This window comes from Oryzias latipes, chromosome 7 (assembly GCF_002234675.1).
Source record: "Oryzias latipes chromosome 7, ASM223467v1".
Taxonomy (NCBI): domain Eukaryota; kingdom Metazoa; phylum Chordata; class Actinopteri; order Beloniformes; family Adrianichthyidae; genus Oryzias; species Oryzias latipes.
The window spans coordinates 12828437-12852007 of record NC_019865.2 but is presented as its reverse complement, the minus strand read 5'-3'; the positions used below and the strand labels follow the sequence as shown (position 1 = coordinate 12852007).

General features: G+C 39.4%; 3 protein-coding genes across 6 annotated transcripts; 2 read left to right on the top strand and 1 right to left on the bottom strand.

Moving 5' to 3' along the window:
- The first annotated feature begins 5617 nt into the window (after positions 1-5617).
- Positions 5618-11066, top strand: nfe2 (nuclear factor, erythroid 2). Of its 2 annotated transcripts, none has more exons than XM_011477118.3 (4): positions 5618-6438; positions 7571-7646; positions 7741-7878; positions 8793-11066. In XM_011477118.3, exons 2-4 carry the CDS (start codon positions 7599-7601, stop codon positions 10020-10022), a joined length of 1416 nt encoding a protein of 471 aa, XP_011475420.1. In that variant the 5' UTR covers positions 5618-6438; positions 7571-7598; the 3' UTR covers positions 10023-11066. The 2 variants fall into 2 exon arrangements, with proteins under 2 accessions (XP_011475420.1, XP_004070763.1); XM_004070715.4 differs by lacking the exon at positions 5618-6438 and adding an exon at positions 7079-7473.
- On the bottom strand, positions 10143-13591 carry LOC101174914 (heterogeneous nuclear ribonucleoprotein A1). Of its 3 annotated transcripts, XR_909012.3 has the most exons (11): positions 13462-13591; positions 12853-12969; positions 12636-12782; positions 12358-12568; positions 12125-12274; positions 11985-12038; positions 11786-11905; positions 11582-11701; positions 11426-11495; positions 10339-10395; positions 10143-10268 (listed from the first exon to the last, which is right to left on the bottom strand). XR_909012.3 is itself a non-coding variant. In XM_020704675.1 (10 exons), exons 1-9 carry the CDS (start codon positions 13471-13473, stop codon positions 11437-11439), a joined length of 990 nt encoding a protein of 329 aa, XP_020560334.1. In that variant the 5' UTR covers positions 13474-13591; the 3' UTR covers positions 10143-10395; positions 11426-11436. The 3 variants fall into 3 exon arrangements, 2 of the variants coding, with proteins under 2 accessions (XP_020560334.1, XP_004070518.1); XM_020704675.1 differs by having other exon boundaries at positions 10143-10395; XM_004070470.4 differs by lacking the exons at positions 10143-10268; positions 10339-10395 and adding an exon at positions 10955-11262.
- Positions 13592-13763: 172 nt separating this feature from the next.
- On the top strand, positions 13764-19977 carry cbx5 (chromobox 5). The gene is made up of 5 exons (XM_004070469.4): positions 13764-14325; positions 14808-14992; positions 15215-15452; positions 17228-17328; positions 18068-19977. The coding sequence occupies exons 2-5, from the start codon at positions 14862-14864 to the stop codon at positions 18207-18209; spliced, it is 612 nt and encodes a 203-aa protein (XP_004070517.1). The 5' UTR covers positions 13764-14325; positions 14808-14861; the 3' UTR covers positions 18210-19977.
- The last annotated feature ends 3594 nt before the right edge of the window (positions 19978-23571 follow it).

Genomic DNA, 23571 nt, shown 5'->3' with positions numbered 1-23571 from the left:
GGTCTTTACAGAAATTATTTACAACATTGACTTTGCATTTTCCTTAAGCCAGCAATTGATCAATTATGATTTGTTATTTTAAGTACATAAAATTAATAGCACAGGTTCGATCACATCTGAACCACAATGTTTTTTGTTTTGTTATCCGAGTGATTTGTTTACCATTATCCAGCAAACCTTAAATTTAAATCTATATTAGCAAAGAAAATAGCCACTTTCAAATGGCAAATAAAAGATGAGCAACTAATGATGTCAAAATCTTTCAAACTATTTCCTAAAGCTTATTTTTTTTTTGGGGGGGGGGGGGGGGTTGCCTTTCGTTTTTTTCTTCTCCTTTTTTAACACACTTTTATGAGACTAGAAAGCCATTGGTTGGCAATTTATAAAAGTAAATTGAACTCTAGACAAAAAGCCTAAAAGCACTGTACTAAAGTAGTAATAGCATTCATTCATTCATTCATTATTTACATTGACTTTTAGATTTATGGAATGGGGGGGGGTATAATACCTAATATGCTAATTCTGGAATTTTCAGATCTTGAAACATTTAAGTTAAAAAAAAATGAAGGGGACAGTTTACCTTGCTTGATTTTTTTTTCTAGCAACACAAGACCTCAAATAGTGTCTAGAATTTCTTTTAAAAAAGCATGCATTATGTGTATGCTGTTATTTTCCTATTGGGTCGGGCTATCATGATAACTGATATTAAAAATGTACCTTGCCATTACAAAGATATTATACTAGTTTTATTGTATTTTAAAGTATAAAATAGTTTGTTCTCTCATAAATGTTGTTTATCTTTACCCCTATGCACCACTACTGCTTGTCCATATATATCTAGTCCATTTCGAGAGAGTAGATAGAGATAGACGTTGATTATTTGGCTGAACCCCTCAGCCAAATAATCAACAAGACTGGCTATGGATACTGACTCAGAAATGGGGCCAACATCAGTCACCTCCTCATGGATGACTTAAAGCCATATACTAAGAGTGAGTGTGACATTGACTCCCTGATCTACACCACCAGGATGTACAGTACTGACATTGGGATGTCATTCGGGCTTGAAAAAATGCAGCCGGATGGTGACAAAGAGAGGCAAGGTAGTCCACACATAGGGGTCTCACTCCCAGAAGGAACAATGGCAGACATTGAGGACAGCTACAAGTACCTTGGAATTCCGCAGGCAAATGGCAACCTGGTGCAGGCAACAAGGAAAGCTGCAACAGCTAAATACCTCCAACGAGTAAGGCAAGTCCTGAGAAGCCAGCTCAATGGCAAGAACAAGACCTGGGCAACAAACAACTACGCACTGCCAGTTATCAGATGCCCTGCAGGAATAATAATACAGACCAAGGGTGTGAAAACACGAAAGCTTCTCACCATGCGTGGAGGGTTCCATCCCAAATCCAGCACCCGGAGACTGTATGCTAACCGCAAGGAAGGAGGCCGAGGACTAGTGAGCGTAGAAGCCACTATCCAGGATGAAACATCCAAGATGCATGAGTACATCAAGCTCAAGGCCCCAAATGACAGTGTGCTCAGTGAATGTCTCAGGCAATGGAGAGCAGAGGATACAGTGCTGGAGGACAGATCCTCATGGGAGGACAAGCCCCTGCATGGGATGTACCACCAGACCATAACTGAAGTGGCTGATATGAAGAAGTCCTACCAATGGCTAGAAAGGGCTGGCCTACAGGACAGCACTGAAGCACTCATCCTGGCAGCTCAGGAACAAGCACTGAGCACCAGAGCCATAGAGGCTCCGATCTACCACACCAGACAAGACCCAAGGTGTAGGCTGTTCAAAGAGAAGCCTGAAACAACCCAGCACATAACTGCAGGGTGTAAGATGCTGGCAGGGAAAGCATACATGGAGCGCCACAATCAAGTGGCTGGAAGAATATACAGAAACTCGTGTGCAAAATATAACCTGGAAACCCCAAAGTCAAAATAGGAAACACCTCTGAAAGGGGTAGAGAATGAGAGAACAAAGATCCTGTGGGACTTCCAGATACAGACTGACAGGATGATAATGGCAAACCAACCAGACATTGTAGTGGTGGATAAAGAACAGAGGAAAGCCGTTGTGATGGATGTGGCAGTGCCAAGCGATGGGAACATCAGGAAGAAAGACCATGAGAAACTAGAGAAATACCAGGGACTCAGGGAAGAATTGGAGAAAGCCTGGAAAGTGAAGGTGACAGTGGTGCCTGTGGTAATTGGAGCACTCGGGGCAGTAACCCCCAAGCTGGAGGAGTGGCTACAACAGATACCTGGAAAGACCTCAGACCTCTCAGTCCAGAAAAGCGCAGAGCTAGGAACAGCTAAGATACTGCGCAGGACCCTCAAGCTCCCAGGCCTCTGGTAGAGGACCCGAGCTTGGAGGAGAAACCACCCGCATAGGGTGAGAGGGGCATTGTTTTTTTTTATATATATATATACACAGCAGCTCTTAAACCCTGAAATGAATTTAGCCAGTTTATAAAGTGGACTGATGGATGGACATTTACTCAAGTAAAAGTAAAACCCACAATCCAGTTAAATCATTTTAAGATGTGTATTTTTTTAAAGTACTCAAAAAATGTATCAGAGTAAATATTACCACCTCTCCATAGAACACTGTGCCGAGATTAGAATTCTATTTTTGTTGTAGTTTAAATTAGTTTATAGTCAACACCATCAGCATCTATTCTTTTTCTATTTCTTCCAGGATCCTCCCACATTTAACCAACTCCAATTATCTTAGTTCATTCTTCTGGGAAGTGTTTTAAAATCCATGGCTGATGGGGATTTCCCTCTATCGTATTCCATAAATGACATCACTTGGCGTAAGTGTTTTATATTTTTAGTTTTGAGTTTCAAGTGAAGCTGGGAAAAAGGGTTTGCAGCGTTTGTTATTTGCCTTCTGCAGCAAACGTTGAGTATAGAAACACACATTTGTTTGAAGCACACCCATTCTAGGACTGTGGGAAGCCATGAAATGTTGCAATAGCACACTATGTTTGCACAATTCAGCCACCAAGATTTTGAAATTGTTTTAAGCTCAGAGGAAACTATATGCTGCTGTGAACTCACTCATATCTAAATATTAAAACACTTTTCGGCACCATTATCAAGACATTTGATATAAGGAATCACACAAAATTGTACATGGCTTTATGCTTTTCTCTAGCATGTTTTTGAAAGAGAGTAGAGTGACAATGTTGACAACAGATTTGCTAAAAAAAAATTAAACTAATGCAAAATACAAAACTCCAAAAACTTTGCTCTGTGGCAAAATATATTTAAGTTTTTCCAAAATAATAATATTAATAATAACCTACCTATCCCTTATAACTCCTGCAAAATAATTGCAGATGCGTTAATTTAAGACTCAGTGAGTGAATTCAAAGTCGATATGGGAATGAAAAGGATGAGAAATCCTCCCTACAATAGGACATGTCATAAAAAGATGAAAATATCATTTTAATATGTATGTTCAATATTTTGAAAGCATGGGCTGCTACCCTCTTCCCAGCTTATGCCAGCAACCACAGCAGTTAGCAGTTCCCTTCCTAAGAATCAAGTACTTCTTTTATCAGCATTCAGCAGAGCTTCCGCCAACCAAACATCCTCCTTTCCATGCCTTCCTTTTCTGTCTGAACCACTAAGCCACCTTCACTTTTAGTGCAATGAACATTCTTCACACCCATAATTACTGTCACACACTTAACACATTTCAGTGTGGATATACTCCAAACATTTCATATTGCTATTACAACTTTTTAAACAGTTTTTCCTGCTACACCATTGGTAGGAATACTAAGTAAAGGTTGATGTCAATGTCAAAAAAAAAGTAGACCACAGTTTAAGTTATCTGAAAGTAACCCAGACATGTAACACTGGTGTTGCAAGACATCTTCATAATCTGAACATCTCAAGATAAGAGCGGGCCTTATTGGGACACTCTGAAGAATGATGCTGCATCTTCAGGTTCCTCATTTTGTCTCCAGGTTGTGGTTGCATTTTAATGAGTTACCATCACGAAAAACAGTCGACAGAGCAAAGGCCTCATTTCTGTCTGCTTCTGGATCTGATCTTTTGGCGAGGTCCGTGTTCCAGAGAAATAATTTTTCTTAACAATAATACAGAAACAAAAACAACATAATCAGTAGGTTTTCTTTACCCTCATAACATGTGTTGTCTAGATAAAAATTAGCACTCCAGAATGATTAAAATAACAAATGAGATATCTTCCAGGTTAATATCTCCACTCCAAAACTCACTATATGACAAAAGGTCAGTTAACCAGCATTTGGAATCCAGTATTTTTTCACTTCCCAGAAGCAAACTTCAAAACATTCCCTTTCTAATACCACAGCTCACTGAAAACACTGGTTTAGTGTGGCAGGGAGTGGGTATTTCCTCCTATATTGAGAAAAAAAGCTTTCTGAAGAAAAAACAAACAGGCCAAAACTCCTGAGTAGACACATCAGCAGCTGGGGACATATGTCATCGCTCATATGTGTGGCAAAAATCAAGAAAAAGTAACCACGTTTTCAACAATGCAGGTCAGCTTGTATTATGACATGGTCTTATGTGAGCTGGGGTCATTAAGCCTACGGGACTCAGCTGTCGGCTGTTGCAGGGCAGTGACTAACCTCTGCTTCTAAAGTAAAGTTGGTTAAGTGGCTGAGGTGCTTAAGATTTGAACTATGACAGACCGGGGAGATTCAGAGAAGCCATAAAGCAGAGATGTCAAAGACTAATTGAAGCAAGCGAACACATGGTGGGAATGTGGGCGTTGATCTGGGAACTGTGTCCAGAGTTAAAACCACTGTGGTTGCAGTAATAACAGGGTGTCTTTGGCTCGCTGTGGCAGGGGTTGAGTCAGGGGCTGGGTGCTAGGAACTTGGTTTGGGAAGTCCCTTCTTCTTATTCCTGTTAGACGTTCACCTTTCTTGACTTTGTCAGCTACTTTTCCATGTGTAGAAAATGCCAGAGAAAACATTTGGATAAATAAGACGTTATCACGTTGTCATGTTTCCGGAAATAGTTATGACTTTACCAAATTTAAAAAAAAGAACAGACGTTTGCACCTGTGTAAATATATGATGATATAAGGATATACAAAACATCGAGTTAAACAGAATCCCTTATAGAAGACATTGGTTTGCATTCATGTCAAAATCAAATTTTTGACATGTAAATTAACAAGAGGAAGAAGAGGTTGTGAAAAATTCGGTTTGGTTCCGTGCCTATTTGAGTACATTTAAAACTCTTTTAGTAAAATATACTTTAAATAAGCTTTATTTTTTTAGAAATATTCAATAAACAGATGGTTAAAAAGAATAGAAACTTAAAATTAATTTATTACAAAAAATTGACTGTACTTTATTAGTAAACCGTTTAAATCGGGTACCAACTGGTTGACTAGCAAGACACTTAGAAAATCTCATCTAATCCATTGTGGTCTTAATTTATCCCTGTTGAAAGTTGCAACTGTTATTTGTGATGCTATTGTGCTGAAAATAATGAATAAATATTTTATTAAATACATTTACTAAAACATTTGAACACATGCAGATTCCCTGTTTGGAGTTCCAGATCTGGACAAATCAAATTTTTTCTTTTTTCCTGGTGATGGATCTTAATGATCACTTGCTATGTAAGACACGCTCCCCTTCATTCTCCCCCTTCCTTCTCTTCCCTTGCAGTTGCTCTGCCAAATAGAAGAACAATGTGGTCTTTCTTACCTGTCGGAGGGTGTACATTCCATCCCTGCTAAACCAAGACTCAATCCTGCCTCAAAGCCACTTCTGCTTGAGCAGGGCCCTCACTGCCATGCTTGCTCTGACTCCAGGTGCTCCACATCACACTCTTTTGGAAGGACATTGTTCTGGCCGGTTCTAAGACAACCATTTGGCTCGCTTCTCTTTACGTTCTTTACGTTTCAGCGTTAAATCTCTTTTTTACCTGTTTTGTTTTTAGAAAACTGGAATCCAAATAATTTACAGTGTTTTGGGGGAATTTGTAAGCAGCTACCTTTTTCTCAGAGGAAAGACATTTTTTGTGGTGTGTGCCAGACTGTTGGTTTGTGGTTTGTAATGTGGGCAAAGGGGAAATTTGGAGGTTGGAGTGCAAGCTTAAGGATACAATAGTGTAAAAAAAAAAAAGAAAAAAAGATGGTGTGGGTGCTTTACAGGAAGGTTGCGTTTGTCTGCACAGAGCCATCCCATTTATGCTGGTGGCTGCAGAGAAGCCTAACAGGGAGAGACAGAGTTGAATAGGACTCAGAGCAAGAGGCCCTGAGCCTTGTACCCTCCTGTACTATGTTTGAACGGCTCTAACATTTTTACCTTGTATTTTTTCAAACCAAAAGGATCCTGCTGAACACCTGATTTTATTTTTAATTTTTACCTATCAACTGTTGAAGATGCGGAGATTCTTGCTCAGGTACGTTCTTCTCTATTAGTACTTTTGTGTTGACATTGCATACTTCTTCGGAAGACTGGTGACTGATGATGCTTTTAATAAGTTCCAGCACAAAAAACACACAGAGTTTCAGAAATGTTAAGCTAGAATTAAACCCTAATAACACATGAATAAATACATAAAAAAGCATGGTTTTGAATACATTTGATATGAAATAAATATAACTTATAACAACATACTCACCCAGTTTAAAAGGCGTACTCTTCAAAGTACATTTCAAGTATTTTGTAAAAGTATGTACTTCGTTTTGCCTGTACAAAAAATCTTTTTTAATAGTTTTAACAATTAATTTCAACACAATTTTATTGCAAATTGTGCTGATTAAACAATTCTTTTTTAAACATATGTTTAACAGAAAGTTTTAAAAATTGCCTTAAGCAATTCTAGAGCATACAAAATTTGAGGTTTTTTGAAAAAATATTTAATTGTCTACAAATATTAAAAAAAATGTATTCAGGGTCAGTGAAGCAGGTGTATGCGTGTTCTGATGCACAACTGCAGCCTTGCATGGCACTTTAATTTAGTTTTGAAACAAACATCTTTTATATTGCCAAGGTTATAAATAGGCAGCAGACGGCATGCATAATAGTCAGTATACTAGTGTGAGTGCACACTCACACATAATTACATTATTTGCCGATAAATGGGTTTTGAGACTCAAAAATAAAATAAAATTTCAACAAGAAGTGCACAATTTAACGTTTTGTGTCTGACTTTTTCCAAAGAACCTAAAACTTACGGACAACTAATGAACCAAAATTTCCCAAAGCGGTCATAAGTCCCCACTCTGTTCTTTCAGAGGACTCTGTTTTCCCCCAGATTGTCTTATCAGGGCTTGGCATAACTGCAGCCTGGAACAGCTGATGGGAGGAGTCATCTTAACTGAACTGATCCTTTTATGAGTTCCAAAAGAACTCCCAAACACCCAAAAAGTCACTAATGTAGCACCGGAAAATCAAGAGCTATGAAAGAGATTTGTATATGTGGAGAAAAGCTGTGAGTTACAGACTGACAGACATTGAAATTGTTTGTTAGATTTGTGTACTTTATGCAGAATAGTGAGTTATAGTTACAAGTTGTTCTGTTTCTCCAGGTTGATTGTTTGCTGCAGACTTCTCTGAATGTGTTCAACGGTCAATTATATTCTCCCTCTGAGGAGAAACTGTGACGTGAGTCTGCTTTGAAAACGGAAAAAAAAGATGCTCAACAGAATCCAGTCAAAAAATATAATAACAGTTGTTTTCTATTTTTACATTCACACAGGTAGTGGCTACTTCTGGCAGGCTATGTGGGGGGTTGTCCATTTCAGCTAATTTCCCTGGAGATAGGCCCAATGGACAGCCGCAGGACGCCGAAATGGATGTTGCTTGGCAGGAGTTGATGGCAATAACAGAGCTGCAGGTAACAATGATAGATAGACTGGGAGACCTCTGTTTTGATAAAATGTAAAACTATTTAATTTTTCATCATAAAACATTAGACTGCATAAGATTTTAAAAGGATTTCTATGTTGTTCAGATCACATGCAACAACAAAAAGTCACAAGTTAAATCCTATTGAAAAGATGCATAATTCTGTTCACATATTTAGAGCTGTAAAGGCAAGGCTGTACTTTTTGTTTCAATCCTTTTTTGTGTGTTTACGATAAAATTGATGACATAAAAAACTTCTGAAGGGATAATAAAACAAGACAGAGAACTTTGAACAGTGAATTGCTTATGGAATCTTTTTAGTGATTAAGTTGTATTCCACTTCAGAGATGGTTACAAACTGCTGATTTAGCACAAAACTAGATGTTCCCTTGTTAATATGAGGCAAAACATGTGTCAATGAGCACAAACCGCAGAGCTGAGGCAAAAAATGAAAAGACGCGTTGGTTGAAAGAGAAATTGACACTCAAATATTTATGGTAGCAAATAAAAACTGCCTTGTTTTTACGTTGTTGTACTCTGTCTATTTTAATGGCTTCTTCTAAGCTACACTAGAGTAAAGCAAGTCACAATAGTGTATTTGAGTGATGGCAGGATGAAGAAAATGTGAGAAGGGACATACTGGAAGTTGCTTCTGGCCCCCTGCGCTGCACAATAGCCATCTGTTAAAAAGTGAAACCAGATCACGTCTTTGGAAAACCTCTGTAAGCTGTGGGTGGCAGACTAAAAGAAGGGCAAATTCTGCTTAGTGATAAACCAAATGACGTGTGGGGAGAGAATATAATATCTTCTGCTTTTAACATATATCAATAAAATCAATAGCTATTTTAATTGTCCGCACTGTGGTTTTTCTCCATTATTCTTACCTGGATGTGTTTGTTGCAGGAGTTCGAAGTACCAACTGATGCCTCCTATGAAGCAACTCAGTACCAGACTACTGACCCCACAGGAGAATATGGCATGGCTCAGTCTCACTCTGAACCCCCTCCTGCAACTTGTGAGCTGAGCACTGCCAGGACGTATGCTGGATGTTACTCTGAAGAAGTGTCTCACTGCCATCCTCTGGGCGGCAGGGCAACATATGAAAACTCTCAGACTAGTCAGCGAATGATCTCCATGCCCGCTCAAACTCTGCCGTCTCCTGGAAACATGTTGGGGACAAGTCATGGACACAGGAGAACTAATGCCCGTCTTTCTCCGGGTTCAAGTCGACACATGCTTTGGACAGCACATGGCCAAAACATGCATGGCCGCATGGCTGATGGTCTGGAGTCAGAGGCTGGTCTTTCTTTGGGATCAAGTCCACCTTTGACATCTCCACTAAATCCAGTGGGTGCTGCACAAGGTTACCATAATGTAGAAATAAATGTGCCTTACAGTGATGTTAACTCAGGCAACATTAATGATCATACCAGGAGAGCACATATCAGTTATTCAATGGACTACCAAGGTCCAAATCACTCATATTTTGACTCAGGTGTAAATCCGTATTTTTCTTCTCAAAATTCCTCTCACTCCCAGCCATGTGCCACAACTCATTCAGCGAGACAGCAGCACAACACAGTTGCTTCATGTGAACGGTATAATGAATTAACCAGCAGGGGGAGCTCTCAGCATAAGTACTCAAAGCCACACACGGGCCTTTCCAGTTCTGCTCCACTTAGCAGGGATGAGCGGAGGGCCATGGCTTTGAAAATTCCCTTCCCTTTGGATAAAATTATCAATCTACAAGTGGATGATTTCAACGAGCTGCTGACTCAGTATACTCTGACCGACACTCAACTTGCACTGGTCAGAGACATCAGACGGAGGGGAAAGAACAAGGTGGCAGCTCAGAACTGCAGGAAGAGGAAGCTGGAGAGCATCATTCATCTGGAAAGAGAACTGAACCAGCTGCAGGTGCAAAGAGAACACCTCACACAGGAAAGGCTAGAGTTCCAGCGCAGCCTGGGCTTTGTCAAGTGCCGTCTGAGAGACCTTTATGCAGAAGTGTTTTCTCACTTGCGAGACGAAGATGGACAACCTTACTCAATAGATGAGTATTCTCTCCAGCAAACACCCGATGGGAAAATTTATTTGGTACCTCATACGATGGAAGCAAGAGATCAGTGCTGAATATAAGGACTCGTCTGTGCTTTGGAAGTGTTTTTACTTTTCGTGCCAATCTCAGTTTGTGGTTAAACTAAGTTTACGGTGACACACAAGACCAATGTTTATAATAAAAAACACACAAAGTGTTGATAAAATATTTTATTTAAAAAAAGAATAAAAAAGTAAAAATCAAACTGCACAGCAGTTTTAAGCACTGTAAAAAAAAATTTAAAAAGAATACTTCAGCGTTAGCACGACAGTTCAGCTAACCTGTGGAAGAAAATAATCTTTGTTCAATAAATATTGCCACAAACCAACCAGCAGATTCACTTTCTTGTACCTGGGCCATTCTCACAGAAATGATGTTTTTGTAGTGCTGGATACCGCTGGAAATCACCTGAAATGCAAAACAAAATAAAAGTATAAGGCATTGCTCAAAGGTAACCTGTATTGACTGCATGCAAATTACAGTGGACCTCTTTGCACTGCAAGAGATCAATTTTTGATCAAGTGGTATTTTTTTTAGCCATGTCATTACTGGGCTACAAAACTCACTACCAGCTTAAAAGGCAAAAAGAGAAAACACCATCAGTAGTTGAAAGTCTGGTCTTACCTACAGACAGCATTTAAGCCTTTTGGTAGCTGCTGCCTGCTAGCCTCAGGCTTCTGCTCTCACTCTCCCCTGCTTCAATGATCCTGGCGATGGCTTTGCTACTTCTCTCCCTTAGCTTGCTTCCATGGCTAGCCTCATAGACTTTGCATGTAAGCTAGCCTCCTCGAGATGATCTTTGCAGAATTCGAAGTTGTCTGAGCCAAGTCACGGCCTTTTTGAAGATAACATTTGCGCACCACTGGGAAATTGCCTTTTCCAGAGCTTGACAAAAAGTGGCCCTTTTCCCCGTTTAAGTGTCAACCCTCCCTTCACCCAGACCACTAAAGAGGCTAACGAGACTTTATAAAAAACTGAAAGGTGGTTTATTTCAGATTGAGTTGATGCAGTTACAAATAAAAACCAGACTTAAAGATAAACATAAAACCCTCATTGGAATGCTTGCTTTCCAAAAAAAACACATATGATGAAAGAAAAACAGAAGACAAATTTTAAATGAAGGCCCTCCATGATTTATCTACTGTACATCTCTTCTTGTAGCAGCTGTAACCTGCCACAACTGTTTGGCTGAGCAGATTTAGGAGGTAAACCTGCAGCTGCCCTGTCACTTCGCTTGCTCTCCTCTCCTTGCTCTCCTCTCCTAAGTACTCAGTCCTGTTGAACAATATGGAACAACATTGTTAACTGTGCACTGTCTTCATAAGTCCTGACATCCAGAGTGAATTCGTTTAAAGTTAGCTACACTTAATCATTCCCTAAAATGATAAACTCTGGTTTTACGACATGTAACAGCAAGTTTATGTCTACAGAAGCTTACCCCTTAGAAACTTAAAATCGTCCAGGACGGCCATAGCCACCGCCATTGTTTGATCCACCGCCATATCCACCTGGAAGACAGAAAAACAATCAACACACAAGGTGAGGGTTAAAATACTTCTGTGTTGGTGTGTTTTCACCAAATCCAAATACCCACCGAAGTTTCTGCCTCCTCCTCCACCACCACCACCAAAGTTGTTCTTCATTGGACCAAAGTTGGAAGCCTGCGGGTCATAGTGACCCATGTTGTTGTAGTTATTGCCACTGCCACAGTTTCCTTGAAAATGGTAGATAAAAATGATTAGTGACAACCTCATCCTAAAAAAGGGGGGGGTGGAGGGACGGGGTTGTTGTTGCTCACCATAACCATTGCTATCATAACCATTTCCACCATATCCTCCACCACCTTGGTTGTAGCCCTGGTTGTACCCACGGTTGCCACTGTTATAGCCCCCAGGACCACCGGGCCCACCTCCATAACCTGCATCAAACAACCTTAAGTCTTCAGATGTTCGTAAATTAAAAATAAAAAAACAATTTATCTAGTATGCTGCACTTACCGCCATCGCCTCCGTTGCCGTTGTAAGGACCATCTCCATATCTGCCCCGTCCACCTTAAAATAAGAAGAAAACCCAAAACTTGTTATGGCTGTCTTACAGACCCAATGATTTAAAAAAAAAATACTACAACCCACATTACCTTGGTTAAAGCCTCTGTCGTAGTCATAGGGTCTTCCACTCCCACTGCTGCGGCCACCTCTCATTCCCATTCCAGCAGTCTGCATTTCCTGTTTGGTCAGGGCTTTCCTCACCTCACAGTTGTGGGAATTGATTGTGTGGTATTTCTGGACTATGAATAAAAAGGCATGTTTCAATTTTTATGAAAATCTTACAGGGCTTTCCCATTCTAGATCAGATACCACTAGTACTCACTGACAATCCTGTCAACAGAATCGTGATCGTCGAAGGTGACAAAGGCAAAGCCCCTCTTCTTTCCAGTGTTCCGATCAGTCATGATATCAATGACTTCAATTTTGCCAAACTGTTGGAAGTAATCCCTCAGGTGGGACTCTTCTGTGTCTTCTTTGATCCCTCCAACAAAGATCTTTTTCACTGTAATATGAGCGCCTGGACGATTTGAATCCTGCACACCAAAACATTTGTTATACTTTGAACAAGAAATCAGATTTACGTCTAGTCATATAATATACCTCTCTAGAAACTGCTCGTTTGGGTTCCACCACCCGTCCGTCAACCTTGTGTGGACGGGCGGACATGGCTGCATCAACTTCTTGGACAGAGGAGTAGGTCACAAAGCCAAAACCCCGGGATCTCTTGCTGTTTGGATCCCTCATCACCTAAAAATGAAATACTTTAAAGCCAATTCAATTTGGATGATAGCAATCACATCTTGTGAAAATGACTCACAACACAGTCTGTCAGGGTACCCCATTGCTCAAAGTGAGCTCTGAGGCTCTCGTCTGTTGTCTCAAAGCTCAGGCCTCCAATGAAGAGCTTGCGAAGCTGCTCTGGCTCACGTGGGACCTAAACAATAGATGAAGACGTCAACAAGAGGTTGCCGCAAGTTCAAACACTATGAGTTAAAAACACATTTTTGAAAACGAAAGTCCACTCATTGACTTTCGTCTCTATTTCCAGAACATATCCAGCGTCAAAAACAACAACAGCAGGAGGGTTGGGTGGTGCAGACATCGCCGCCATTAGCGATCAACGATTGCAGATTGTTCGACTTTTTGCAAAAATATGTTCGCCTAAGGTTGTTAATATTGCGGTTAATCGAAATAACGATAACCAGTGACTCATATTAATATCATTCGATTCATTTCGTTTACCTGTAACCAACAATAGGCCACGAGGCCCAGTTGTTACAAAATGGCGGCATAAGGAAAAGAAAGCTTCTGCAGCGAAGACGGGCTGTTTCGACCGAGACAACGTGCCCAAATCTAAACCATTGAAGCCATTTGACGAAACTGGACCAGCTAAATAATTTGAATCGTTCAGAATACAAAGACTTACATCTTTCGACATCTTGCTGTATTTTGTCGGAAACTCCTAGTGACACAACAACCACGCAGCGATCTGCGCCAGACAAGATCAGGCAGCAGTCAAACGCTAGGATAAAATGGGGAAAGGAACGCCCCCTTTTTACACAGTCATTGGTCAGTTGTTCCCGCTGTAGTATTTCCTCAGAGAAAGGTGAGTTTTGATTGGCTTACGTCCTATCAATCATTCAATTAATCCAATCCCCGAGCAGGATAATGCAGTGTGTAAAAACGGAGGAGGAATGGGAGAAAACAGGATGCTTTCGCAGACATAGTGACATTTTATCTGAATAAAAATGAAATGATAGATTGGGGCCAATAAACCGCATCAATTTGGATCACCATCATAACATTAAACTAGATTAGTTTTGAATGGTCGTACAGCTACTTTTTTTATCTAAACAAAATAAAAAGTATAAAGAAAGAATTACACAAATTTTAAAGGACACAACACACACTTTTGTTATTACATTTTTAGCTATTTAATTAATAGTTTGGAGCTTTGTTTATATGTAAGGCATTATGTTTCTTTGTCAGCGTACATTAAACGTCTAATAACAAAACATATAATTTTACACATTACTATTACAGTAAGTAAATACCATGGATTGAGACCCTTGCTGCTAACCTGCCTGGTTTCTTGGTTATCAGCTGACCGGGAGGCGGGTTCATTCATTGTGTGCTTTTAACGCGCGCTTTTTCCGCTCAGCACCTTTATGTGATTTAAGCTACATGCTAACGTAGCTCCGGTAGACTGGTAGACTGATAGCTGCTGCACAAAAGACGCAAGATAACGCTGCAAAAAACGCACTAAAACTGACGGCCCGATCATCCTAAAGTAATCGCACTGTTAATTTATCGATATTGTGTTTTTACTTTAAATAACGATTCGTGATTTGAACTGTAAAAGTGGCAAGTTAGCTTGGGGTTCGCTTACATGCTATCTTGTCTAGCTTCTAGTACCGTTAGCAGAGCTCAGTTCGTCGTGCCCCATGCTTGTTTTGTTTTCTTACCTGTTGTAATCTTAGGGCTATCTTCGTTAAAAGAACAAGTGTTATGTGAAATACTTGCAGATGTGATTTTTATTCGTATAATAATTTAGTTGCTGTTATGCTCGAGTGTGTTATGCACGACAATTTCTGTGTTAGCGTCGATCAAATGCTAACGCGTATATTATCATATCTTCTTTTCTGATTCAAAGTATATCCTTTTTTTAATTATCTATTTACGTCTGATCTGTGCGTATTAACGCATCTGGAAATACTGTGCCAAGATGATCGGTTGTTATTTAAACTTTGGCTTCTCTTCTTTTGGATCAAGGAAGTGCTAACGGCCTGTGTGTGTGACAGCGTGCTATAAATACCAAACTTTGCAATGGGCAAGAAGTCTCGCGAAGAGAAATCCTCATCGTCTGACGAAGAAGAATATGTCGTGGAAAAGGTGCTGGACAGGAGAGTCGTGAAAGGCAGAGTTGAATTCTTCCTAAAGTGGAAAGGATACTCAGAGTAAGTAAAAAACAAAAAACGCCAATCTGTTAGCAATTCTATTGTAATTGCAATAATACAATATTACTTAAACCGCATAAAGACGTGCAATGTAATGTTAAGGGTTATGTAGCTGTGTGCACCGCGGTTTTAATGTTTTTATTTTGGGTGTGTTTTCTCTTTGTTTGTTACTATTGTGATTATGCAACTGTCTTGAGTTACTTGGATGGTTTTCCTTTACAGGAAGCACAACACCTGGGAGCCGGAGAAGAACTTGGATTGCCCTGAGCTTATTGCAGAATTCATGAAAACCTACAAAAAACCAGGCAGTGGGAGTGCCACACCTAGCACTGGTTCCAGCAAAGTCAACACAGGATCATCGGGTCGCTCCAAAGAATCCGGGAGCTTAAAGAAAAAAGGTTCAGATGATGAGGAGGAGGAAGACGAAGAGGGTGGAAGTAAACCTAAAAAGAAGAAAGAGGTGAGATTTATGTATATGCAATGTTTGGATTCACTGTTTTCTAGGCTGTCAAGATAAATGAGGAAAAATGAGTTTTTGTTGTTTTTCCCCTTTATAATAAAGTTTAGTTTGTTTGTTAGGATGTTACTGTACTTTATGCAAGGTTCTTAGAATTTATCTATTTTATTTTTTCCAGATCTACATTTAAATAACGAAATGTTAATAAGCAAGGGAGAGATATTTACAACAGTACATGTCAATTCTTTATCTTTCGTTTCCCTAGTTTCTTTTAGACCAGGGATGTCAAACTTGATGGCACAGGATGGGCAAAAATCCAAAACCCACTTTAGGTCGCTGACAATAACACTGTACTTTATAAACTTTTAAAACTTCTTTTCAACATAAATATGACAAATATATTTCTTTTAACAGTAAATGTTAAAAGAAAAAAAAACATTCAGTTTTCTTTACTATTGAATGACTTTATAAAAAACTTACATTTTGCTCATCTGTGAGACATCATCTGCGTGCTGTTTTATTAGTCTTCATCACTGAGAAGAGCTTCTCACACAGAAAGGTGCTACCAAACACGCACAAGGGTGAAACTGCTTTTCTGCAGGAATGGCGTTCATAACCTGTGCAGGTCCTGCAGTGTCGTACTTTGCCTTCAGTGTGCTTTCACTCTGCAGCTCACTCTGCTCCATCTGAATCTGTACAGGGGCAGTTTCAACATAGACGGCAAATGGTTTGTGAAGCAACTCAAAAATTCATTTTTGTTATTCATAATCACCAAAGGGCCGGTCGAACTTGATGCGCTCAGTTTATCAGCAAAGTACGGATTTGATGTTTTGCCTCATAGTGCTGTCTAAAGATTAAATTCCTTGAATACAGCCACATTAGCTCCACAAATGAGACGCATAAATTTATCAACAATGTCAGTAAACATATTCTGCCTCCCATCAGTTTGAAAAGCCCATTTCCAGGATTAACTTTTCACTTTTGCACCGACAGAGGGCCAGCTTCACTATCACTTGCAGCATCATAAACTAGACTTCATTGACGTGGGAAGTGTTCGGCAAGGCAGCTGAAGCGCTGCATTGTGGGATCTGTAGTTGAATTTTACCAGCGCTTCATATCGCCATGCCGTAATTACCAATAATATAAAACGATCATGCTAACCGAATATAATTGCATGCCGGGCTGCATGCGGCCCGTGGCCTTTAAGTTTGAAACACACGTTTTAGACATATAATTATTTATTTTTAGAAGATACAATTGTTGATATGTGCCAGTACACTTCACCATTGAGAAATCCACATGTCTTGATCTCGCATCCTGTTTTTGTGGCGTCCTGAAAATTACAAAAGGTCAATAAGTCAGGCGATCAACTAGTTGATGTGCATGTCAACATGCTCAATCTGTCTGTATGTGTTCAGTGCTTTACTTCTGTCATTTTGCACCTTGTACAAATAATCAGCCTTTTCAGCACAATTCTACATACAATCCAATAAAAGTAATATTTGGGGGGCTAAAAGAAACTAAAATCAATTAGACATGGATTAAAAAATTGTTTATAATACATAAACCAATAAGACATATTGAAAATGATTACCGCAAAAACAAGCAAAGTATTAATCTGTTTATACACAGAAGGAATTTCAATAAAATATCTGACGGCATTTGTCCAGTAGAGCAGTAAAGTGTAAATATGAGGTTAAAGCACAGAATCAAAAGACAAAAACAAACAGTTTTAAACATTTCCTCAGGTTTGAACTTTTTTTCTTTGTTTCTTACAGGAGGAAATTCTAGTAGCCCGTGGCTTTGAAAGAGGACTTGAGCCAGAGAAAATCATTGGAGCCACTGATTCATGCGGAGACTTAATGTTCCTCATGAAATGGTAAGTTTTGTTGTTGGGATGATGATGATTATGATGATCTGGTGTGAAATTGCTGCTCCGCTAGGTGCAATCACCACAGACTGTTTTACTGTTGACTGCAACATGGAAGGGAATGACTCTTAAAAAAAAAAGGCTTTTGACTGTGTCGGTTAACTGGGCAAATCACCCATTAGAAACTTCAGTAACCGGGCTGTCTGTCCATAGATGAACAGGAAGCCAAACCATAAAATTAATGTTATCTCTTATTACCTAGATGGATATACGCAGTGCACCATCACTCATGCCTGGTTCTGGACTCATATTTGAGTTGCAGACTTGATACTTTTACTTTGAATAAATTTACAAATCCATAAAAATAATCATGAATTTAGAATTGTTCTCATTTGCTATGATTTATAGAAAATTCTCTGTGATCAGTTTTAATCCTAGAGCGAAAGAACAAATAAAAACACCTGTGATGAAGTCTGACTATACCTTTGTTGCACCAGATGAAAAGTTTGTCTTGCCAACTTACCCATTTTATTTGGTTTTATGATAGAACACTTGATGCTGTCTCAATACATGGTTAAATTGCAGTGTAAATGAACCTCTTAGAAATATAACAGTGAAATGCCATTTCACAGAGACTAGGATAGAGTGCAACCGCCTACAGCTTGTTTATGAAATCCCACAATGCCTTATTTGGACTTAAGTTAGTGAAGTGTGGTGCAAAAATATTTCAAGCTTTACCCTCTTTTAGGAAAGATTCAGACGAGGCGGATCTTGTTCTTGCCAAGGAGGCCAATCATAAGTGTCCACAAATCGTCATAGCCTTCTACGAGGAGCGCCTCACCTGGCACGAAGACGGTGACAAGAAGGAGAAGGATGCTGTCAGTGCTTGAGTGCAACACCTCTGGAGGAAACCTCCACTGCAGGGAAAACATTCTGTTGGACTTTTTGTTTTCCTTCTCCCAAACTTCCATCCCTCACTTTGTCCAACAGTGAAACAAAAACAGTGCATCCCTTTTGTTGTTTTCTCCACTCATGCCTCATTGAGCACAAGGGCCCAGACTCTGTAAAGGATCCATCAAATAGAAAGCTGTTTGTTAGTGGACCTGGGTGATATGCTACTGGGCAATGTTTCTACTGTTTTTGTATTGATTTTTTTTTTTTTTGTAATATCTTAACATTTTTGTCTTTATCTTTTCCCTGTTTTTTAAAGTGCTTGCATAAAAATGTTACTAGGAAGAAATCTGGAGAAACTATTACTGGTGGCCATCTGTTAAAGTTGCAAATCCAGACCCAAGTACCAGATTTGACGGTTTAGGGGGGAATTCCCGATCCCCATCATTGTGTTGTAAACAGTGCACATCTTTTCTTTGACAGGAAAATGTTGAAGCTATTCACTTATCTTTCTTTTTTTACCCCTTTAGGCAGCAGATATCACACCTGATTCATTTTTAAACGTGTTTAATAATCGTTTTCCCCACTGTTTCTATTTTTTTTTTTTTTTTTAATATTTGTAACCGGTAATTTTTAACAGGGCCACTCTCACCAAACGCTCAAACATGTGCGATCATTTGATCATGACGTCTACTCTGCCATCAATTCTCTTTGTTGTAGTTTAATATTTTTGTTTCAGATTAAGGTAAGAAAAAAATCCTAAATATTTGTCCCAATGAGTAGATGTTGATCTGATGTTCAGGATTCCATTGATCATTCATCTTCCTGAAGCATTCATCTGTTTCATGTTTTGACATCCATCACCATAACATGCTTCAAAAGGGACATGATCACCTTCATGAAATTTAAATGTAAAAACTATGATAATTGTGAAAGCTGAATTAATGACATGGCAGCTGGATTGGCCTGCAGTTGAGAAGACTGGTGCACCTGTTTAGTCATGTAGGTGCACGTCTGTGTAGTGATGTATATTGGTTTTAATTTGTGCTGTTTCGTCAAATGATTGTTTTGCGGTTTTTTTCTTTCTGTTTTTTTTGACAGTGTTGCCAGAAGAAGAAAAAATACAATAAAGACATTTTTTTCTCCATTCTGTACTTTTAATCATATCCCAATCATTGTTTGAATGATTTTTTTTTTTTTTACTTTTAATTTGCATGAATTGTGTGATCTTGCGCCCTTTCAAAATAAAATTCAGCTAGCATTCAAAGGAGAAACTTAGCTGCCACTTTGATAACTGAAATTAATACTGTGGTCAACAATAAAGACTAGATTTATTTATTTGCATTTCTTTTTCCATGCTCCCCCTGCTAAAAAGCTTCAGTAGTTTTAATGAATTACAAAAAATATTGTTTGAATAGCTCCTTATCACCTGTTCATTAGTTTGAATTTTAAGGTGACTAACCCTGATAAATACATGGTTTGTTGTTGAAGATTGAAACTGGTTTTGCAGCCTGCAGAGAAGCATTGGACCAAATGTCTGCAGATTCACAGACTGCTTGTTTTTAACTGATAAGAAATGCTGTCATCTTCCTTTTGATACTACCCATACATTTCCTTGCCAGCACATTTTTTAATGTAAATATGGGTTTTATTTACCTTTTGACAATATACATTTTTTAAAGTCAGTAGTTTATTGTGTGAGAGAAATGTTCCAAGTATACATGTATAGTAGCATCCTTTAATAAACATTTTGAGTGTTTCAAGGTCTTCATGTGTTCACTTCGTTTTACAGTATAAATTACATTTTTCATAACATTACCCTGCAAACTGACAAAAATATATATATATACTTTATAGATTTAATGCAATTTTAGAATCACACATCAAAAACCTATTTACTGCCGTTTGTCAGCAGAGGGCAGTATTAACCAATTCCAACGCAAAAGTGTTTTTTTTTTTCTTCAGGTTCCAGTAGAATCATTGTGTGCAAAATGTGTACAATTTTTCTGTGAAACTTTTTATGGGCACATTTTGTGTTCTGACATTCACATGTTGCATGCAAACACGGCGCACACCCTGTAAAACATGTACAACTTAACACTGAAAGGCAGCCTTTCTTCTAAGGCGGCAAAGGAATCAGTGAGGAAACATGTCAAATTGGACAGCTAAGGTTTTGCCATTGATTTAATGCACATTATAGAAATAGTACAAAATCCACTTTAGATTTTTAAAATTAGAAAATGGCAATCCTTAATGACTAACTTCCCCGTAAAGTGAATTCCAGTCATGTTTAAAATAATAATAAAAATGCTCTTAAAATAATATGTTTTGAGTCTTTTTTTGTCTTTGATTTTTTTCGCTTTGGTGGTGCCTTTTAGACCCTCTGCTTGACACACATACACACACACATCTGCAAAGTGCTGCTGGGTTACGTTGAAAATGATGGAATTTTCCTCACAAAAGAGCTTTTACTCTGCAAATGGAATGCAAAGGTCAGTAGTAAATATCCAGCCCCTGGGACCATTAAGCTGGGTGAAAGGAGGGGAGCAGCGAGCTGTTGTATCCAGCCTGGAGCTCTCCACTGACAAACGCAGGCCAGTGGGTTTGGATGGGAAACCACTGCGGTGCTCATTGGAGCTCAGCCAAAGCCATGTGTGGCAAGCACAGATGTAGACTCATTCCTGGTATGTTATCTGTGGGAATACAGAGCGAAGCATCACTGGGGTTAAAGCTCTGAAGAAAATGTGGTTTGTGCAGATAGAGAGGAATGTGCTGTACCTGGGAAGAATCAACTGGGAGCAGTTGGTGGCACGTTTACCTGGGAGGTGTTGGCTTTTCAGAACAGAGTCGATTCATTGCATTGCGGTTTCACTGGTTATTTTCTTAGACACTTGTGTTGGAAATAGTTGTCTCAGTGGTGATTATGTGTTGCTGTAAATGTATTTAGTTATTTGCAACAATCAAAAGTCAGAAAAGAAAATTCCCCTTTACCTGTACCTTCTTGTACAAATTAGTTCCTTGGGGTATTACGCACAGCAGAGGTGGGTCTTTATGCTGCACATTACACCTAATGAGCGTTGGGGGAGCCACTGTGCAGCTTGGGTGAGAAAGGGACTGCCGCAGAGGGTCTACTAAAAAATATAGCTTGTTCAAGGATACCACAAAAACAACAAATATGTGCAACGGGTTATGCAAACTCTTACACCCGTTAATTTTGTTCAGAGTCTTTTTGGAAGTCTTGAGTATCACAGTGAGGTGGAATCTGGTGTTGCATTCTTTGCTGTGATCATGTGAGCACAGCTGCCCGACAGCTGCATCTCTCTTTTTTCTTGTTGCAATCGGATAAAAATGTCTGCAGTGACGTTCGGCCTGTCATCTCCCAGCACAGAGCACTGATCTGTGTGAAGGTGATTGCAGCGTGAAGCTCTAATTTGTGCAGCTATCACACTAAATGAGCAGTAAAGCTCCACAGACAAACCTTCTGGGTTCCAATACCCCCCCCCCCCCCTACTTATGTGCTGCAGCTCCCACCACCAACCTTCTGCTGGCTGTGTTTCCCCTTCGATACCCCCCACCACCTCCACACTCCTTCCTTCATCTCCTCTCCCCACCAGGGGGGGAAGAGTTATAGCTGCCATAAAAGGCAGGTAATGCATTGTTAACTAATTCTGTCTGCTCAGAGCTGATATATCCTCTGCTCTAAATCTCTGTTCTTCCAATAAAATGCAAATGCAAATGCTTGCCCTCCACAAGCTGATTTCATTTTTTAACAGGCCAGATGTAAATGCTAGAAAGGTGAGGGGTTGGGCCACTGATGCACCGGGACACAGTCGGGATTTGAGTTTTCCTGGTACACCGTGTCATAAAAAGAGACTTCAGGACCGACACAACACTCCACTAACAGTGAAACATAGTGCATGAGAGAGAGCACGTGCAACTGCAGCAGTACACGTCTGCAACATTTGGACTGCGTGGGTGTGGCCAGAAATCAGAGCTGCTCGTTTTCAAAGTCCCTACTCATTCACCCTCACATAAACCAATTTGCCCACAGATGTAATGCATCATATTTCCATGTTAATTTTGGTGTCACACTTCACGTAACCTTGGGCATCTAAATATTGATCCACCTCTACATTTTCAATTATCCTGCACCATGTTTCTGCCATTTAGTGAGGACCAATGATTTGTGTTCTTTCATATGTGGAGGCTTGTCTTGTAATTAGACCATAAATTAATTTGCAGAGCGAGGGAGAGTTTAAAAAAATACAACCGAAGGCATTAACTGAGTCTGCAATGATCAGAGACAGAAAATCATAGAATACCACAACACAGCGTTTCATTTAGCAGGAGAGGATAACAGGATTACAAATGACCTTTTTTCTTAAAAAGATGCCACTTAACTTCCTTTGAACTATTTAAAACCATGCAGCTAATGATCTTTTATGTCGCTTCATCAATACATGACTAAAAATTACCCATTGGCATAATTATACCCAACTGCTTGCAGCCCAACAACAAAATAATTTGAAAAAATTGTGTATATTAGTGTCAAAATGTTTGGTGAAATGTAGCAATGGAATTGGCTCCAAATCCATCAGTGGTTTTGAAATGATCCCCCACAGAGGCAGGCAGGCGACAACTGTGTGTGCTTCAAAACCGAGCCCTTATTTACAGCAAAGCTCTAGTATTGGTTCTAAAAAACGTAATGTGTCTTTATTGATTTTAAATTGGTAGTATAAGATCTCCTGCAAGATTAGTTTGTTGTCCCCTGCTGTTAAATGACGCTTTGTGATTGAGACTTTCGATGCACGCTGTTTGAGCACCACTCTACAGCTCTTTGCCACGAGAGAATTTGCATTAGACAAGCCTAAGTTGCTCACTTAAAAGCAATTTACAGAAAATGGATGTTACCACATGGGCCTCCCTTGTGACGGAAAGTTCTAAATCAACCCATTCTGCGTTTAAAAATCTACTCCAATGAAAATGGTGTTTTTAGTGTTTTTAACATGGTCTTGTGGCGTTTCCCCATGATGAAGGACGTATATAAAGAAAATTATTAAAAAAAAATGTAAATAACGTTTCTAAGTATTTCTTTATTCAAATCATGGTGAATCAGAAGTAGATTAAAAAATGCTGTTTGACAAAGTGTGTTCTGTAGCTGTTTCATAGGTGTTAACAATTTGCTCCATTCTATTCAGATACATCCACTCACAGACAAATAAATCCATGTACGTCTTCATTTTCCTCATCTGAGCCGGAATCTGGCTCAAAACTGTATAGCTGAATAGCTCCAATGTTGCTCGCCATTTTTGTTGCACTGATAATGTAACCTGGGGTTGTGTGGGGCTGTAAGATGATGGG

Excerpts from the sequence above, each read along its gene's own strand:
- cbx5 (XM_004070469.4), top strand. The coding sequence starts at position 14,862 with ATGGGCAAGAAGTCTCGCGAAGAGAAATCCTCATCGTCTGACGAAGAA. Across the intron at positions 15,453-17,227 it reads AACCTAAAAAGAAGAAAGAG|GAGGAAATTCTAGTAGCCCG; the intron begins GTGAGATTTATG and ends TGTTTCTTACAG. Across the intron at positions 17,329-18,067 it reads TTAATGTTCCTCATGAAATG|GAAAGATTCAGACGAGGCGG; the intron begins GTAAGTTTTGTT and ends ACCCTCTTTTAG.
- nfe2 (XM_011477118.3), top strand. The coding sequence starts at position 7,599 with ATGTGTTCAACGGTCAATTATATTCTCCCTCTGAGGAGAAACTGTGAC. Across the intron at positions 7,647-7,740 it reads CTCTGAGGAGAAACTGTGAC|GTAGTGGCTACTTCTGGCAG; the intron begins GTGAGTCTGCTT and ends ACATTCACACAG. Across the intron at positions 7,879-8,792 it reads TGGCAATAACAGAGCTGCAG|GAGTTCGAAGTACCAACTGA; the intron begins GTAACAATGATA and ends TGTTTGTTGCAG.
- LOC101174914 (XM_020704675.1), bottom strand. Across the intron at positions 12,569-12,635 it reads AACGAGCAGTTTCTAGAGAG|GATTCAAATCGTCCAGGCGC; the intron begins GTATATTATATG and ends TTTGGTGTGCAG. Across the intron at positions 11,702-11,785 it reads TTATGATAGCAATGGTTATG|GAAACTGTGGCAGTGGCAAT; the intron begins GTGAGCAACAAC and ends ACCATTTTCAAG.